We start from the raw sequence: 19,746 nt of genomic DNA on the forward strand, positions 1-19,746 counted from the left end.
CATCTGCCACTTCTCAGCCCAGTTTTGCATCCTATCACCAACCCGCTGTAACCTCTGACAGCCTTCCACACTATCCACAACACCCCCAACCTTTGTGTCATCAGCAAATTTACTAACTCATACCTCCACTTCCTCATCCAGCTCATTAATAAAAATCATGAAGAGTAGGGGTCCCAGAACAGATCCCTGAGGCACACCACTGGTCACCGAACTCCATGCAGAATATGACCCATCTACAACCACTCTTTGCCTTCTGTGGGCAAGTCAGTTCTGGATCCACAAAGCAATGTCCCCTTGGATCCCATGCCTCTTTACTTTCTCAATAAGCCTTGCATGGGGTACCTTATCAAATGCCTTGCTGAAATCCATATACACTACATTTACTGCTCTATCTTCATTAATGTGTTTAGTCACATCCTCAAAAAATTCAATCAGGCTCATATGACCTGCCTTTGACAAAACCATGCTGACTATTCATAATCATTTCATGACTCTCCAAATGTTCATAAATCCTGCCTCTCAGGATATTCTCCATCAACTTATCAACCACTGAAGTAAGACTCACTGGTCTATAATTTCCTGGGCTATCTCTACTCGCTTTCTTGAATAAAGGAACCACATCTGCAACACTCCAATCCTCCGGAACCTCACCCATCTCTATTGATGATGCAAATATCATTGCCAGAGGCTCAGCAATCTCCTCCCTTGCCTCCCACAGTAGTCTAGGGTACATCTTGTCTGGTCCCAGTGACTTATCCAATGATGCTTTCCAAAAGCTCCAGCACATCCTCTTTCTTAATGACTAGATGTTCAAGCTTTTCAGTCCACTGTAACTCAACCCTACAATCGTCAAGATCCTTTTCCGTAGTGAATACTGAAGCAAAGTATTCATTAAGTACCTCTGCTATCTCCTCCGGTTCCATGCATACTCTTCAACTGTCACACTTCATTAGTCCTATTCTCTCGTGTATTAACCTCTTGCTCTTCACGTACTTGTAGAATGCCTTGGGGTTTTCCTTAATCCTACTCGCCAAGGCCTTCTTATGGCCCCTTCTGGCTCTCCTAATTTCATTCTTAAGCTCCTGCCTGTTAGCCTTATAATCTTCTAGATCTCTATCATTACCTAGTTTTTGAAATTTCGTAAGCTTTTCTTTTCTTCTTGACTAGATTTTCAACAGCCTTTGTACACCACGGTTCCTGTACCCTACTATCCTTTCCTTGTCTCATTGGAACATACCTATGCAGAATGCCACACAAATACCCCCTGAACATTTGCCACATTTCTGCCTTACATTTCCCTGAGAACATCTGTTCCCAATTTCTGCTTCCAAGTTCTTGCCTGATAGCTTCATATTTCCCCATACACCAATTAAACGCTTTCCTAACTTGTCTGTGCCTATCCCTCTCCAAAGCTATGGTAAAAGAGATAGGATTGTGACCACGATCTCCAAAATGCTCTCCCACTGACAGACCTGACATCTGACCAGGTTCATTTCCCAATACCTGATCAATTACAGCCTCTGAGCAACCATCTTCAACTTCATTTGCTAGCTATAAACTTTACAAAAGTAATATACTACCAGAACTGTGGACTTATAAGTTTAAAAATGAATGTGTTGTAAATCTGTGGAATAATCTGTGCAGTCAATTTTTCCTGTTTTGTGCTCTGGGAACAATTCCCAGGTACAGTTTGCAGGTCAAAGAGAAGCCGTTACTTTCTGGGTTAACACCCTATTTATATTGTTCTTCGTGATGTTGTGAAAGATTATGTTTACAACAGTAAAACCATGCTGATGTGGTAGGTAGGGATATAAGGTTTTCTCTCATCTTATTTTCCACTCTGACAAAATTCAGACTCAGCCTATTAAGGCTTAGGCCCAAGAAACCAGTAAAATGTGGAAGGTCAGGCCTTGCAATAGTCCCCTGTGTTGTTGTAGAACACTTTGCATTCGTATTCCACTCACTCAATACACAGATTAGACTTATTTTCTTTTGATTACAGGACACTGAAGACTGAGATGGTTAAGAACGGACACCCTGTAGAATAAAGATGAACTCTTGATCTCTTAGTCTACCTCATTATGGGTCTTGCATCTGACCTATTTAGCTGAACTACATTTTCTCTGTAACTATAACATTATATCCTGCACTCTGTCACCGATTTTCCTTTTGTACTACCGCAATGTACTTAGGTTTGTAATGAGCTATCCAGAGGGCTTGCAACACAAAGCCTTCCACCGTTTTTTGGTACATGTGACATCATTAAACCAGTTACCAATATAGGAGTTTTTCAGATAGACAGGCGTAATGTTTCAATGTGAAAATCCCGAGCAAGAGTCATAAACTTAAAAGTACCGTCAAAATCTATTACTTCAGTAAGTTCTAATTCTCACAATTTGATACATAATCATGTTCTAATTCACCAAAATGTCCAAAGCCACTTATAGTTTTTCTTTTACACAGAAATTTTAATTTGGTGTCTTACACTTTATACAATTACTCATTAACAATTTGTTTGCAGCAAATATAAAAATGATTTTTTATATGTGTGCTATGAGGCTTATTTAATTAATTACTTTTTAACTATATCTGGTATGCTTACTGCATCTTAACTCCCATATTCAGAGATACAATTTGTTTTGAAACAGTTGATTGTTTCTCCAAATGTCAAAGTGCCCGTGCAGACTTCAAAATGCTTGCTTATGGTTTCTTTCTGCCACACGTTACAAGAGATGACACGTTGTAGACTGAGAACTTTGTTCCTTTTGTGATGCAATGGCTGCTGCAGTTTGAGAAAGAATGAAAATAGCACGTTGCATTAAATTTTTTGTTATGGTTTTAAAATTGTAATTTATGAACTTCTCTTACAAATATTGTTTATAATGCAGATAAACCAAATCTTGTCAGAATCCCAAAATATTTGGTCCTCTGTTTCCACTGTGAAAGTTTATCATCTTTTAAACATAAAATAGAACAAATTTTTAGCCTTTTAAAGAATCACTGGCAGCTTGAAAGTTCTAAGCATCCTGTTAGTTTTATTGTAGCAGCCATAATGATATTCACTGACAGCTTTCCACTGGATGGCTAAAGTATTGCTGAGACATTAACAGGTCTGTTCAAGGTGAAAACTGGGGTTTTATCAAATCAAAAGAGGCTATCTGTCACTTTTGCACTTCCCTCCACCTGCAAATGACAGGGCAAAGGACCTGCGAGATGAAATCCCTTCCAATATTTTTACGAATCTGCTCCAGCAATTCATACTGGGGTCAAAAATCTCCATCCCCTCACCTTCCATGGAACCACCTCCTCCCTCTGACCTTTCTAGAAATTAGCTTTCTTCTGGTTGCAAACTGTGGGGCAGCTTTTGGATACACAAACAGTGGAAATCTTGTCCTATATGCCTTATGTAAGATATTATAAAAATGAAGCAACACAAACAAAATGCTGGAAGAACTTGGCAGGTCAGGCAGCATCTATGGAAATGAATGAACAGTCGACGTTTCGGGTTGAGACCCTTCTTCTGAGCTGAAAAGGAAATGGGAAGACTCCAGAATAAAAAGGTGTGGGAGAGGGGAAGGAGAATAGCTGGAAAGTGATAAGTGAAGCCAAGTGAGTTGGAAAGATAAAGGGCAGGAGAAGAAGGAATCTGGAGAAGAGGAGAGTGGACCAAAGAAGGAAGGGAAGGAGGAGGGGACCCAGGGGGAAGTGATGGGCAGGTAAGAAGAGGTGAAAGGCCAGAATGGAGAATAGAAGAAGAGAGGAGAGGTAGAGAAAATGAAAAATGAATTGCATTAAATTACTATGCTATGGACAGATTTTAAACCTATAAGTAGGTCCCTCAGCCTGACTGGTCCGTGTTGTTGTCAATGCTTTAGATGGACCTACTCTTGTCGTTCATTATCTAACCTGTTCAATGCATCTTTCTCTTTATTAATTCATGCTCAGATGTCTAACCTTGTTTTGCTGCTTGTTCTTCTTCCTTCTGCTTTTTCTCTTCCTCAATGGCTTTCATTTTTGCCTCGTGTTCGTCAGCCAGTGCTTTCCACTCCTTTCTGTTGTTCAGGATGCCGCTGTACATGGGCTCAATTTCGGAATGAAACCTAGTGAATTCCTAATTAAATGGAAATATTATTGTTAGTTCAGCATATTCATTAATTACACATCTATAATCTGTCAGGATCAGTAAGTGTGGTGCGGTAAACATTGTTGGGAAGTTAAACATCAAAACAAGTGTCTAAAACAGCACACACTATTCTTCCAGTACAGATATGCAAGACATAAAAAGTAGCAGTCTAGACTAAAAGACTGGAAAAAGGGCATGGTTCCATCTTCTCCATCTTTACCCAGACTGCATTTAACAGGACCTACAGCTGTGTTTGTATTTTTTTGGTTCTCATTCTTTTTTCCTTTTCAGAATGAGGAGCTCCCTTTGCAGTTCTTTTCCCACATAATTATTTGAAGTTTAAACAATATTTTACTTGTATTTCTTCCAATTCATTATACAATTTTTACTGTTAACAGTCTGGACCCCTCTACACTGAGGACAGCACCTCCGCACAGAGGCAGTACAGTACAGCAACATTAGAGCTGCTTTCTCAGGCTCCTGCAATCAGACTTGATCTCTAGCAACGCCTGTGTGGAGTTTCCATGTTCTCGCTGTGACTTCTGGTTTTTTCTTGGTTATTCTCATAATGCCACATTCCAAAGTTGAGCTGGGTGGAGGGTTAATTGGCAATTATGGATGTTGATGGTGGTGAAGGAAACATTAGGTTTTTAATGGGCAGATGAGAGGTAAAAGGGAAATAATTACAGGGGTGGGGTGTCGTGATTGATAAAAATGCTGTCAAAGGCAGCATTGACACAAAAGGCCAAATACCCTTCTTCTACATCACAGAGAAATATGAAAATAATGTGAAAATCAAACTTAGATTGGGTGACTGCTTTGCTGAATAGCCCTAAAGCCTGATTTATACTTGTGCATGCGGGCTCTGCCATAGGCCTGATTTATACTTTTGCGTATCCCTACGCCGTAGCGAGCACGCGTAGTTGTGTCTGCGTCGCTCTGCAATTCACTGCCAAAACGCTAGTTGGCGGTGGGGTTTCTATGCCACTGTGTTGAGTTTCTTCGTTGGAGACATGGACGAGGAAATGCATTTCAAATATTTTAGGATGTCGGCAGATAGAGTTGACGATTTGTTTCATCGTCTCCAAACATTTATTTTGCATCAGTGAACAGACATGGCGGAGAAGAGCAACTGGAAATGCGTAGGAGGAAATGCGATACTACCAAGCAGACCAATCACAGTTGTTGTGGTCTGCATCGCCACGACACGTGAGTTACTTTTTCGGGGAGGTGTACATCACCCTACGGCGTACATTTGATGCAGAAGTATAAATTGGGCTTTACATGTTGCTCATCACTTTAACAGACATCCCACCTCTCCCGGAAGTTCCAGGAGTCTCCCGCACATTAATAGTGGCTCCCTGATGCCCACAAATTATATACAATGTCCCGGAAATCAATTTTTTTGAGAGCGAGCATGAGAGAGAGAGCAAGCACGAGAACAAGAGAGAGAGAAAGAGAGCGTGAGAGAGAGCGAGCCAAAGAGCGAGCGTGAGAGTGACCGAGAGAGAGAGAGAGAGAGCAACCACGAGACAGAGAGAGAGAAAACGAGAGAGCGACCACGAGAGAGAGCAAGCACGGGCGCTTTGGCAGTGTTCCAAAAAAAGAAAATATAAAACGTCCGTCACCCCAGACTACACTAAAGTGTACCCCTGCCTAATAGGGGTCAAAAATAATGACAGTGTTGCTCACTGCACTGTTTGCAACAGTGACTTTTCTATTGCCCATGGTGGGTTAAGACTGTAAAAGACATGTTGAGGTGAGTTTATCAGTGTCATTCGTTCATTAGCATAGCTAATGTTATTTAAACTAGCTGGCTAGCTGCTAAGGAGCTACTCCATTGCAGACATCCCACCTCTCCCAGAAGTTCCCGAAGTCTCCCGCAAATTGATGGTGCTACCTCCCTGAAATGCGTTGTTGCAGGGTGGGATGCCTGCTTTAATGTTCAAATCACATTCCCTCTCTATAGTTGGACTTCCGCATTGCTCCAGCAAAACATAACACAAGCTCAAGCAGCAACTTCTCATGTTCCAGCTAGGTACGTTATATCTTTCTGAACTGAATATTTTGTTCAATAAATTTGAATATTCAGACATTTCTGTGCCTCACATTTCAAACAATCATAAATTTCATTTTGCCTTTTATTATTTCCTTACCCGTTGGAAAAGTCACACTTATTTGACTTCTATAACTTATCTCCTTCTCCAGACCCATCTTCCTCTATCCATTAAATGCCTTTCCTACTTTTTACCTCTGCTCCATCATTTCTTTCATCATGTAGCTCCTTCCTGTCCTCCCTGTACATCATATTTTAAGAAAAGTTATACAGAGGGTCTGGAGAAGGGTCAAATGAAACTTATTAGAATGTCACCTGAACTATGAGATTACATTTGCCAGGTCAAGCAGTGTCTGGAGAGGTATAAACTGAATTATCATTTCAGGCAGATGATCTTTCATCAATTATTCTCCGAAGGCATGCTTCATATGGAATCTGGCAATGCAGCATGGTGTATGGAGCATCTGTCACATAAAGTTCTTTTTTAAATGTTCAACTGAATCAATTGGAACTTAATGGTTTTAATTATCTTCTAGTGTTCCATGTTTGTCTAAATGTTTTTGAGAGAAATTAGAAGTGCATAGTCGTTAATAGTCTGTGAATCTTTTTAAATGCCTGCAGATACCAGAGACATTGACAAACTTTCAGTCCTTTGATAATTTTGTCAACCATTAATGCAGATTTGACAAGTTGTTAATGGAGCCAAGATGTTGAGGTGTTCAGGTCTCAGTCTACGTCCACACTAGACCGGATAAATCCGTAACCGAAGCTTCTTCTCTTCATTTTGACCCTCCGTCCACATTGAAACGGCGTTTTCCTCCCCAAAAAACGGACTTTTTCTAAAACACACTCCAGAGTGAATAAATCTGAAATCACCTAATATCCAGCGTGGTGTGTACGGGGTAACCGGCTATTTTTAAAACCGTTGTCATGAGGTGCCGGAACAAATGGTGGCAGCAGCACGGCATTTCATTGTTTTCTTGAACACAACCTTCAACACCACAACATCTGACAATAGATGTGTAACATCCTAATGTAACATTGTATGGTAATACAACACTGATGCAGACATGTTTTATACATTTAACAAGGTACTTTAATGTATTGCTTGTGCAAACATTCAATAGATGCAATTGTCACTTTTGCCCAGTAACTCGTTTTATTGCACATGTTAAACACAGCAAAATAATACACAAAGACATGGCAAAAGTAAAGGCAAACAAATGAGGTAACAGGAAATTTCACTTTTGCCCAGTAACAAGCCTTATTACATTTAGTTGTAGCTGTCATCCCTTTCATCGATGAAGAGACTATGGCTGTAGGAAATGTTTCTGGACAAATGCGCACCAAGTCTTTCGTTTGGCTATTTCCTTTTAAGTTTTTCAAGTCTGTAACTGGACAAATGCGCACCAAGTATACCATTTCCTCTTCGCTTGTTTTCTGTGTGTCCTGCACATGCCCAGTGGGAGGAGATTCGCCCAAATACCCGTTTTAATGAGGACGGAGGTACTTTCAAAAACGCCTAGTGTGGATGCCTGTCTTTTTTTACGCGAAAACTGGCGTATTCAAAATTATCTGGTCTAGTGTGACAACAGTTGTTCAGTGTGATCTTATTATAAAGTTATTGAAGAATTCCATTAAAGGTGAGTCACATCACTGAATTTATGCCAGGAAACAAATGATTTGCTAGACAAAGACCGTAACTTCTATTGAACAAGCTGCTGCTTTCTGTTATTGTTAAATTATCTCCTGTTTGTTAATGCTGTTGGAAATTATTATTGCGATAGATTACAGAATAATAGCTAATAATAATTAATTAAGCTTTTTTTCTTTGTTTATTTTTGACCTCTGACAAAATTGTGCTGACCTTCTGGCACAATGAGCTAGGCTATCTGCCCCTAGTGCCACTTCTCACTGAGGTCTAGACACAGATTTTCTCTGAGAGGTAGGTGCTAAGCTATAGGCAAGGCCCAGAGACCCTCACAGTGCAGCTGACCATTTGTACTCACGGGATAGCTTTTATAGCCAGTGAAGCACTGTCTGCAATTCAGTTTAAATATTTGTGGAAGAATTTGATGCTTAAAATACACCGAGAAGCTCTCAGGACTAAAATAGTTTTAAAATAACTGTTCAGAATAAGAGATGATTATAAGATAATCATATTTAAAATGTTTGATGTATTTAAAATAAATAAACTGAATGAAAGTTTGTTTACTTTTCCCCTGCCAGCTGATATCGTCAAATGGTTTTAACAGAGCCTTTATCGTGCTGAGCCAGTAAGGGTTTAGCAGGCAGATTACTCAGCTTGAGGGCTGACAAGCCTATGCAAGCTGGTGCTATCTCATCAAGAGAAGCCAGCAAGGAAGCTCAGACCTCTCAGAATCTTGATGATGGAAGACTTTGCTTTAGCCTACATTCAGGAGTAGCTCAGTTACAGGCCACTGGGCTGATCTTGGTAAAATATCTTCCTCAGACTTACAGCTTTAGCCTATTTTAAAAGACCTGTCTGAATGCCAAATTTTAGGAGAAGGAACACCAGAATTAGCCAATTTTTAAATTACTTGTTTTCTTCCATTAGCACTTTAACATTATTTTCCAATATTATAAAACTCTGTAAGTTAAAGCTGTTTGCATAATTTTGCTATGCAATAAATTCATACTGACCACAATTACTTGAAGTGCAATTTTGTGAAATATCACAGCATCAATTGAGATGTAAATGCAGACAGAGTAAATATAATAACCATGATGGACACATCTTCAAAATATGTGAGACACATTGGTTCTGTGCAAGAATCCATCTGCAGTGTACTCCATTGCAAGATATACATAAAATCTAATGGAGATAGTCATTTGCTAGTTCATATGAGCCAAAACAGGGTAACTAGTTTAACAAAGCAAGTAAACTCTATTATGCGTTGTGTCACACCTAAGCAAATCTTGGGGTTGGGAATGGGGAATATTTCAATTAAAATATCAAGTATCAAGTAAATTATTAATCCCTTTCCAGTTTATTACTAAAAATGAACTCATATTTCTTTGCAACATAGAAAGAGGTTGTTAAGCTCATCCAGGCTATCCCATCAATCTCATTCTCCCAACTATTTTCCTGTAGCCCACCTTCTCTCTTGTGCCTATTAACCTTCCTCTGATTATCCCACAGTTCAACTACACCAGGAGAAATCTAGAGAGATCTTGGGGTCCTTGTTTCACATTATATCTAAATGATTCAGATAAGGAATTGGTGCCTTTGTCACCGAATTTGTGGACAATTCAAAGATAGGTGGAGGTGCAGTAGTGTTGAGGAAACAGGGTGTCTGCAGAAGGACTTAGACAGATTGGTAGAATGAGCAAAGAAGTGACAGACGGAATATAGCTCACGGAAGTGCATAACCATGCCCTTTGGCATAAAGAATAAAGTGTGGACTATTTTCTAAAGGGGGAGAAAATTCAAGAATCAGAGTTGCAAAGGGACTTGCGAGTCCTAGTGCAGAATTCCCTAATGGTTAACTTGCAGGTTGAGTCGGTGGGAAGGAAGGCAAGGAAAGGACAAGAATATAAATGCAAGTATGTAATGCTGAGACTTTGCAAGGCGTTGGTTGGACTGCACTTAGAGTATTGTGAGCAATTTTGGATCCAATACCTAAGAAAAGATGTGCTGGCATTGGAGAAGATCCAGAGGAGGTTCATGAGAATGATTCTGGGAATTAAAGGATTAATATATGAGGAGTGTTTGATGGCTCTGGGTCTGTACTCGCTGGAGTTGAGAAGAATGCGGGGTGTGGAGAGGGGAGTGGATTTTATTGAAATCTATCGAATACTGAAAGGCCTAGATAGAGTGGATGTGGAGAGGATACTTCCGAGAGTGGGGCAGTCTAGGACCAGAGGGCACAGCCTCAGGGACATCCATTTAGAACGGAGGTGAAGAAAATTTTCTTTAGCCAGAAGATGGTGAACCTGTGGAATTCATTGCCACAGATATGTGTGCAGGCCAAGTTGCAAATTCCTAGAGATATACTATGGAGAGCATTCTAACTGGCTGCATCACCATCTAGTATACTAATTGTTGGTAGGGGGGCACTACTGCACAGGATCAAAATAAGGTACAGAGACTTGGAGGCTTAGTCATCTTGATCATGAGTACTAGTCTTCATAGAATCCAGGAAAACTTCAAGGGGCAATGCCTCATGCTTGACCCCCATCACCCAGGATATGCCCTGTCAGGAAGAAGGAGGCACGAGAGCCTGAAGGCACGCACTCAACGATTTAGGAACAGGTTCTTCCCCTCGGCCATCTGATTTCTTAATGGACTTTGAACCCATGAACACTACCCCAATACATTAAAATATATATATTTTTGCACTACTTATTTAAGTTAACTATTTAAATATATAGATTCGTATTGTAATTCATGTCTTTTTTCTCTATGATTATGTATTGCATTGAACTGCTGCTGCAAAGACAATAAATTTCTCGACATATGCCAGAGATGCTAAACCTGATTCCGATTCTGATTCTGATTAGGTGTATCTAAAGCAGAGCGTGATAGGTTCTTGGTTAAACAGGGTCTCAAAGGTTACAGGGAGAAGGTAGGAGAATGGGGTTGACAGGGATAATAAAAATGATGGAATGGCAGAGTATACTCGATGGGCTGAATGGCCTAATTCTGCTCCTATGTCTTATGGTCTTGTCCGTGGACCCCTCAAAGTTGTCGCACAGTTGATGGTGTATGGCGTATGGTGTGCAGGCCTTCATTAGTTGGGGGAATTGAGTTGAAGAGCCAAAGCTCTCAAGGTGCAGCCCTATAAAACCTTGGTTAGACCACACTTGGACTATTGTGTTCAATTCATTTTAGAAAGGATATTGAAGCTTAAGAAAGAGCATGCCTGGATTGGAGAGCATGTCTGATTAGGGTAACTTGAGAAAGCTAGGACTTTACTCTTTGGAGCGAAGGAGAATTAGAGGTGACTTGATAAAGGTTTATAAAATGATAAGAGTGTTCCAGGAGAGACATTTTCCTAGCGTGATAATGGCTATTACAAGAGGGCATAATTTTAAGGTGATTAGAGGATATTACAGGAGAGATACCAGAGATAGTTTTTTTTTAAACGCAATGCTAGGAGTGGAAATAGAGGCAAATACATTAGCAATATTTAAGAGACTCCTGGATAAGAACATAATGAATGAAAAATGGACGGCTACATAGAAGGAAAATATTAGATTGATCCCGGAGTAGGTTAAAAGGTCAGCACAACAGAAGGGCTTGTGTGGTGCTGTACTATTCTATGTTCTGTGGTACATCTATGCTTGGGTACGGTCACCACCTCCATTTCTTACCTTGTACACAAAAGTGCACACAAAGTCAATGAAACCGACTTGAAGCTTTGGAAGTTCATCAGCTTTGTTTCTGTCCATCATAGGCTGAAAGAATAAAAAATACAAGGAAACATTTTAAATAGTAAGAAGTAATTAATGACTTAAAATGTGTTAATTTGGACATTTGCCAGTTATTTCAGGATCTTTAGAATACATTCTTTGGAGATTTATTAAACTGCAACCTACAGAGTGCCGATCTCAATAAAAATCTTATTGAAATATCTTAGAAGGAAGGATACTGTACATTTAAAGTTAATTGTACTTTGACTTATTGGCTCATTCAAAACTTACAATTGGTTGTTGCTCTAAAACAGTCCGTTCTAAATCTCCCTGTTCCCAGAATTCAGCTGCCACAGAAAGAGCTACCTTAAATGGAAGAAAGAAATGTTAGATACTTTTTATTAGAGTTCAACAGCTCCTATTAATTTTAATGTAGCATAAAGAGTTCTTTAAAATGCTTGCACATTTTAATAACACGCAGGAGATGCTTAGTCCTTTGTCTAATTATTGGTTATTAATGGGATTATTGAGTACAGTATTGAAAATACTGAAAATGATAATTCACTGAGTTTTCCTCATTCAGTGATGCCAGGAAATAATCTGGCCATGATGAATTACGTAAAGTAGAATTATGGCAAAGATTTGGAATAGGAACTCTAGTAACTTAATGCATATCAGTAAATGTGGGATATTTTGGATAAAGGAAAACATTCAACGGATGCCTTTTGCTTTGAGCTAATAATCTCCGTCGTGACAAGATGGTGGAAATCTAGAGTCTAACTGCTACTGCCTATTTATTATGAATCTTCTCTCAGAAGAACAATTTGTTTGTTATACTTTTGTAGGGAGAATAGAAACAAATATGCAGTTTTCTTTTCATGTACTTCCTCTCTTCAGCTGCTGTTTGAATGCTTTTTCTGAATGTGTCACGTTTTTTGCACACTGCATTTTCATGTACAGTGAACTTCCATTTTTCTCCTGCTTTATCTCATTTCATCTGGTGCTGGTTAAGAACCTGAGAAAGAGGAGTCAATGTGGGTTCCTAACATTGTTCATAATTGACAATGAAGGTGAGTTTGATAGGAGGAAGTAAAACCTTTATGGAGATTGTATCTAGAAGCTGCTAAAATATGTACCTATGTAGAATTTTCTCAAATTACTAGTGACTCCACATGCTATTTTTAACCTGCTTTGTGAATTCTGCATGAATTACTCGCTTACTTATTTTTGAAGAAATGTTTTCTTGGCCTTGCTCCAGTTGTCTGCTAAAATTTCTATATTTAAGAATGCTTGAAGGTTTGTGATCAGAATCTTAACCCTAACCTCCATCTAGTTTGAATCAACCACCATGTTGAAATGTAAATTATCGTGACATGTAAGGACAAAGGTTTATAATTAAAAATGTAAATTCCAGTCACTGCCAGTGTGTTGATTACAAAGTAAGGCTGATATAAATAGGTACCATGTTTTAAGTGTAACCTTACTGTGATAATTCTAATTTATAGTATTAATGAACTCCTTAGCAAATTATCCAACAGAACATAAACTAAATCATGCATGAATAATATAATATATATACCTTGCTCTGTATTTCCCATGGTTTTGTGATGGCAGACAGGTCACATGCAGTCATCATCATGGCCCTTAATTAATGAGATTGAACACAATAGCAATCAGTAACAATTCTTACAAAGCATGACAAGCTAAACGTAGTAAGCACAGAAGAAAAAGTATAGCAAAAATTCTAAAGGCATAAATTTTCATAATGGTGCAAATTTAATTGAACCAGTGTTCTTCCATCAAAAATATATTTTGGAATTTCAAAATGATCCCACAAATAAAATCACTAAACATGAGCTTACATAATAATCTCTTTCCTTGTTGTCTGCAGGATCATAAATTGTACCCATTCTTCATTGTTTTCGTATGTTTCAGACAGGTCGACTATCTTTTGAAACATTGTCCGTTTTCTGTCATGTAATAAAAATATTTATAGGGCATACTCATTGACTATTGAATTTTAAACCAATTGAGCTGCATTTAATTGATTATGTTAATAAAAATAGCAAAACCAAAGTCTAACTGTATAATAAAGTATTCTTAAAATGTCGGTACTTGAAATATAGTGCCAAGTCTGTAGCAATGATCGCAATCTCCATCAGATGGAGTACGTGTTCATATTGCCTTCTGTTGAGATTTTGAAAGATATTCAAATCCTGTTAAAAGTAAAATAGTAAAGAAACTTAATCAACACTTTGATAATCACATTGTTTCAGCTTCTGTTTCTGTTATTATTCACTCCTTTGGAATCTCCAGCTTGATGTTTACTACACAATAAGGAGATTAAGATACCTTTACTTTATCCATTTGGCTGATTAAACCTTTGTATGATGATACTTGAGTTTTACCAGTAAATCAGGCTGATACTAAAAATATGTTAGTTTGACAATGATGTTCACTTAAAAGGAAAGTACAAAATATATGGTGCATTAATATACTGTATTAATATTCCCATTTGCACAGACAGTGGTCTCCCAGTAGGGAAGTTAAGAATCCAGATTTTTAGAGGGAGGTACAGAGGCCTAGGTCTGTAGCTTTTTGATTAGAACTGAGGGTATGAATGTGTTGTATGCTGAGCTGTAGTCAATAAAAAGCAGCCTGATGAAAGTATATATTATTGTCCAGGTTATCCAATGCCAAGTGGAGGACAAATGAGATTGCATCTACTGTAGACCTATTGTGGTGATAGGCAAATGGCAGTGGGTCCAGGTACTTGGTCAGGCAGGAGTTGATACTTGCCATCACCAAACTCTCTAAGCACATCATCACAGTATATGTGCGTGCCACTGTGTGATAGTGCTCCTGCTTGATCTCTGAAGTCTTCTTCTGCCGGTCTCTTAAATTTAAATGATCTCCCTCAAAAGATGATTAGCAGGTCAGTTTTTTTTTGAACTACGCTCCTAAACTGTGGAATTCCATATCTAAAACTATAAGGGATGCAGGCTCAGATGACACTTTTAATCACAAGCTCAAAACTTATTAATTCAACCTTGCTTTTAACTAATATCTTTTTATCTTCTATTTTCCTGTTTATTTTTATTGTTATTTTTCATTATATTTTCATGTTTATACTTTTATCCCATTGTAAAACACTTTGAATTACATCATCTATATGAAAAGTGCTCTATAAGTAAAGTTATTATTATTATTATTATTTATTGAAGGGATGAGCAAATGCTTTCAGTTTAGATACTGTATAGATGTAAGGTGGAAGTTGTGCTGACTGGCTCCATATCGGCCTGGTATGGGAACACCAATGCCTTTGAGTGGAAAATCCTACAAAAGGTAGTGGATTCAGCCCAGTACATGACGGGTAAAACCCTTCCAGCCATTGAGCACATGTATGTGAAAAGTTGCTGTAGGAAAGCAGCGTCCATTATCAAAAATCCTCACCACCCAGGCCATGCACTTTCCTCACTGCTGCCATGAGAAAGAAGGTACAAATGCCTCAGAACTCGTACCACCAGGTTCAAGAACAGTTACTACCCCTCAACCATCAGGCTCCTGAATAAACAGGGATAACTACACTCATTTAAGGACTCTTTTATCTTGTTATTTATTGCTATTTATTTATATCTGCATTTGCACAGTTTATTGTGAATTGATCCTGTTTACAGTTACTGTTCTATAGATTTGCAAAGTACGCCCGCAGAAAAAGAATCTCAGGGTTGTATATGGTGACATGAAAGTACACTGATAATAAATTTTATTTTGAACTTTTTTGAACTTTAATTGAAACTTAATTTCCCTTGCAATGGCTGAACAAATATTTGGTACTTTCCAAAATTATTCAAACTGCTACCTGGGTGTACCTGCACCTCAGGGACTGCAGAAGCTCAAGAAGGCAGTCATCACACCTTCTCAAGGGCAACTAGAGATTGTCAATAAAAGCAGGCTTAGCTGGCAATGCCCACATGAACAAATAAAAAAATCTACAAAGTCTGGTTGGGAAAGTGGTGCTGAATGACTACGTATTGCTGTTAAAGATTCTGAACAAACTAGTTGCTCCCAGACATGGGCACCTTCAGAAAATTCCCCACAGAATAAAGCATGCACAAGATAATGGGTGAGTAGCATGACAGGTGGATGAACTGCTAGAATAATGTGGAGAGACAGTTAGGTTCATAACAGAAAATCCTATCAATCCGGAAGGTTTAAGGAAACTCTCTCTGTAAAGATCAGACTGCAAAATGTTTGTGCTTCAGGAAGGAAGTTTTTGCTGAAATATGCCAAGAGCGTCAAAAGTTTTTCATCTTCAGAATAAGTTTATCACTAATTGCAAGTAGATGTGAAGGAATACCAGTTGAAGTCCTTTCTGAAACTAAAAAAAAATCTCAATTTGAAATGTTTCCTAAGGAAGTTGAGAAACACAAATTATCTAAAAAGAGCTAGAGAACAGCAGTTAGAGAGAGTGCATAACTTCTTGTTGATAGCTGGCTCCTGCGTAGCGTAGGGTGCCATTGAATATATGCACATTGCTTTTAGGCACCTGTTGTCAATTCTGAAACGTACTAAAACTTGGAGGATTCACTTCCAATAGGGTATAACTGGTGTTTAGCTGTCATGAAGTTCAGTGCATGATTTCCTGACAGCTGTCACATTGCCTTTACTCCTTGGCAGTCCATTGTGACATCTGCATGGGAGCCATTGTGACAAACAGAAGGATGGCTACTGGACTATATGTGAATAACATTACTCATGGTTCTGGTATAGAACATGTTGGCAGCATGCATACAAAAAAAAATCCCATATTAACATGTGAAATGTAATAAAGCAGAGCAGTGGCTAGGTGAAACAAGGCTTCTACTCCCAGGGCTATTTCAAAGGAGGTATGCAGAGCATGTGTCCTTTGCTATATATCATGTACAAGGTATACAACAACTATGCACAGAAGAATTATACTTCATAGGATTTCTATACATAATTATGAATAAAATATGTTTATCATCATGCATGCTTACAGAATTGGGATTCACTATTTCAAGGAATGGGACCAGTTTTTGATAAGTTTGCCCTTGTGACAGATGCATAATAAGGATGGGATCAACTGTCTCCAATGGCTGATAGTGTATTACATGTTGAGAGGCATACGGCATAGGGATAATTGTGGTATGGGCTTTCCAGCAAGAAAGAAGACTTGCTTCACAGAATGGCATTCTTACTTCAGATCAGGATGAACCAAGCTGCTGATTCACAGCTGGCTTCTCAATAAGCAGACAGTTGAAGAGCCTTTGTTCCAATAGCAGAATGTGTATCCCTGTTCTAGTTTTGCAACAATGATGTGAACTGCTTGATGCATGATGTTTGGCATCCCTGCTGCATACCCAATAGCAGACAAGCACAGTTACTCTGCATGTACAGAAGAACCATGTCACTTCCAAATGCATTCCCTGGTCACGCGGCATTACTGATTACAGATAACATTTGGAATTCAGGTAAAATTCTGTCCATGCTAACATTTCTACTGCACAGAATTTAAATAGCTGGACTTCTTACAACTGGTATGGATCATTTTCCGTTGTGGAAAGTGAAATTGGAGACATGTAAAAAAGGCAGCTATTAGTTATTTTTCCTCAGTACACATCTAAGTTAGCTTTATCCATGGTATTTTAAATTCCAGCAAGAATCATTCCATTATTCCCCTTCAGTCATTATCCAGAACAACAACCACAAGACTAATAACAATAGTCTTGCCAAAGTTATAAGCCTAAAAGTTAGACTGCTTGGCGTATTTTTTTTTTGTCTGCTGTTCAATGTATATGAAAAATCAAAGTTCAAAGTTCAAAGTAGAAGTTACCACATACAGCCCTGAGATTCTTTTTCTGTGGGCATACTTAGCAAATTTATAGTAACTTTAAACATCAGGAACTGTAAACTGTAAACAAACAGAGCAAATACAGATGTAAATAAATAGCAATAAATAACGAGCATGAAATGACAAGCTAACAGAACCTTAAATGAGTGTAGTTATCCCCTTTTGTTCAAAAGCCTGATGGCTGAGGGATAGTAACTGATCTTGAACCTGGTGGGGTGAGTCCTGAGGCTCCTGTACCTTCTACCTGATGGCAGCAGTGAGAAAAGAGCATGGCCTGGGTGGTGAGGATCTTTGATAATGGATACAGCTTTTCTACAGCAAAGTTTCATGTAGATGTGCTCAATGGTTGGGAGGGTTTTACCCGTGATATATTGGACCCAATCTACTACATTTTGCAGGATTTTCCACTCAGAGGCATTGGTGTTCGCATACCAGGCCGTAATGCAGCCAGTCAGCACGCTTTCCACCACACATCTATAGAAGCTTTACAAGGTTTTCAATGACATGTCAAACCTCCACAGACTCCTGAGGAGGTAGAGGTGCTGTCGCGCTTTCTTTGCAATAATATTTATACAATGGGTCCAGGACGGGTACCAACACTACCAGAGCGGGAGGTTGAAGATATCCGTGAATACCCCAGCCAGATGGTCAGCACAGGTCTTCAGTACTTGGCCAGGTACACCATCTGGACTGGAGGCTTTCCTTGGATTGACTCTCTTGAAGGCAGCCCAGACGTCATCTTCGGATACTGAGACTAGATGATCATTGGGTGACATGGGGGTGCGTAATGGTTCCTCCCTGTTCTGGTGATCAAAGCAAGCATAGAAGCCAAGTCCAGCTGTCTCCTATGGAGCTTGTTTTAACTTTATAAGAGATGATGATATTCAAGACCTGCAATATCTGTCGAGCTTCCTTCGATGATTCAAGTCTAGTCCGGAGTTGTCACTTCACCTTTGAGATGGCTATCCAGAGGTTATACCTATATCTCTTGTAACTCTCTTGGTCACCAGACTTGAATGCCTCTGATCCGGCTCTCAGCAGGTTCTGGATTTGATTGTTCATCCAAGGCTTCTGACTGGGGAAAACCCTGAATGATTTTGTGGAGACACACTCATCCACAGCAGTTTTAATAAAGTCTGTTACAACCGTGGTGTCGTCATTCAGATCTTCAGATGAGTTCTTGAACATGGCCCAGTCCGCTGACTCAAGGTATCCTGTAACCGTTCCCCTGCCTCCTGTGACCGCCTCTTAGTCGTTCTTGATCTCTGGAGCCTTGCTCTTGAGACTCTGTACACAAGAAGTACATGATCCAACTTACAAATTGCGGTCTTGGGAAGGAACGATAGGCATTCCTTATCATAGTGTAGCAGTGGTCTAGTGTGTTGGTATTTCTGGTGCTGGTGATAATTGGACAGGATTTTTTTCGGACAGGTCTGGTTAAAGTCATTGGGATGACCCACTTCTTTTTTATAGATAGTATCATACAGTTTCGCAAGTGCTTGTTTATACTCGGCCGCTGGTGATATGTAATCTGCAGTCAGGATCACAAATGAGAACTCCCGAGGCAAGTAGCATGCTTTACATTTAATTGTTAGTTAAATGTCAGCGGAACAAAAAGTTGAGACAACCCAGTCCAAGTACCAACGAGAATTGTCTAAAAAGCATGTGCCGCCATCTTTCTCCCTTGCCAGAATTGAAGCTTCGATCCATTCTGAAAATTGTAAACCCTTCTGGTCGGAGAGCTGCATCCGGTGTGTCCACTGTTAACCAAGTCTCAATGCAACAACAACTGAGATCTGCCTCATCTGCCCCTGATGCAGCAGCCTTGCCCTGAGATCATCAATCTTATTTTACAGTGTCTGCATGTTTGTTGCAAGATGAAAGGCAGTGGAGGCCTCATCACTCTATGCTTCAGTCTGGTTTGAATTTCGCCTCTCCTGCCACATTTTTGGCCTTGGTGTCGACCTTTAAAGGTGCCATTTTTAACCATCAAACGTGAGATCGTAAGATCATTGATGTAATTTCATAATCCATTGTTAAGAAGAAATTTATATGCTGCAGATTGCAGTGAAAGTAGTTCAAAAGGAGTATATTTAAGAGGAAAACTGGTACAATTTCCTGCAGCCCACAGAGAGTTGCTGATGTACGCTGGTGCTATCTTATTATATAAAACATAATACATAATTTCATTTGTTGCAGTTAAATATGACAACCTCAAAACTTCTAAAGCGCCAAGTGGTCTACTTCTGCTTCTGTTTCTTATAGTACAAGTCATTCACAACTGAACAAGTCTAGCAGAACGGGCAGGTCAGTGCC

At 39.2% G+C, this 19,746-nt stretch overlaps 1 protein-coding gene across 2 annotated transcripts in view; it reads right to left on the minus strand.

Annotated features, from left to right (window-relative positions):
* Positions 1–2,486: 2,486 nt before the first annotated feature.
* The window catches only part of LOC134348926 (rod cGMP-specific 3',5'-cyclic phosphodiesterase subunit alpha-like), a 77,243-nt gene continuing 59,983 nt past the window's right edge, over positions 2,487–19,746 (minus strand). For both annotated transcript variants that reach the window (XM_063052731.1, XM_063052732.1), the window contains exons 16-22: positions 13,671–13,771; positions 13,418–13,525; positions 13,135–13,198; positions 11,847–11,921; positions 11,517–11,600; positions 3,955–4,111; positions 2,487–2,782 (exon numbers count right to left, since the gene is read on the minus strand). In XM_063052731.1, coding sequence (XP_062908801.1) covers positions 2,724–2,782; positions 3,955–4,111; positions 11,517–11,600; positions 11,847–11,921; positions 13,135–13,198; positions 13,418–13,525; positions 13,671–13,771 — 648 coding nt within the window. In that variant the 3' untranslated portion in view covers positions 2,487–2,723. The remainder of the gene's footprint in view (positions 2,783–3,954; positions 4,112–11,516; positions 11,601–11,846; positions 11,922–13,134; positions 13,199–13,417; positions 13,526–13,670; positions 13,772–19,746) is intronic.

This window comes from Mobula hypostoma, chromosome 7 (assembly GCF_963921235.1).
Source record: "Mobula hypostoma chromosome 7, sMobHyp1.1, whole genome shotgun sequence".
NCBI classification, from domain to species: Eukaryota; Metazoa; Chordata; class Chondrichthyes; order Myliobatiformes; family Myliobatidae; genus Mobula; species Mobula hypostoma.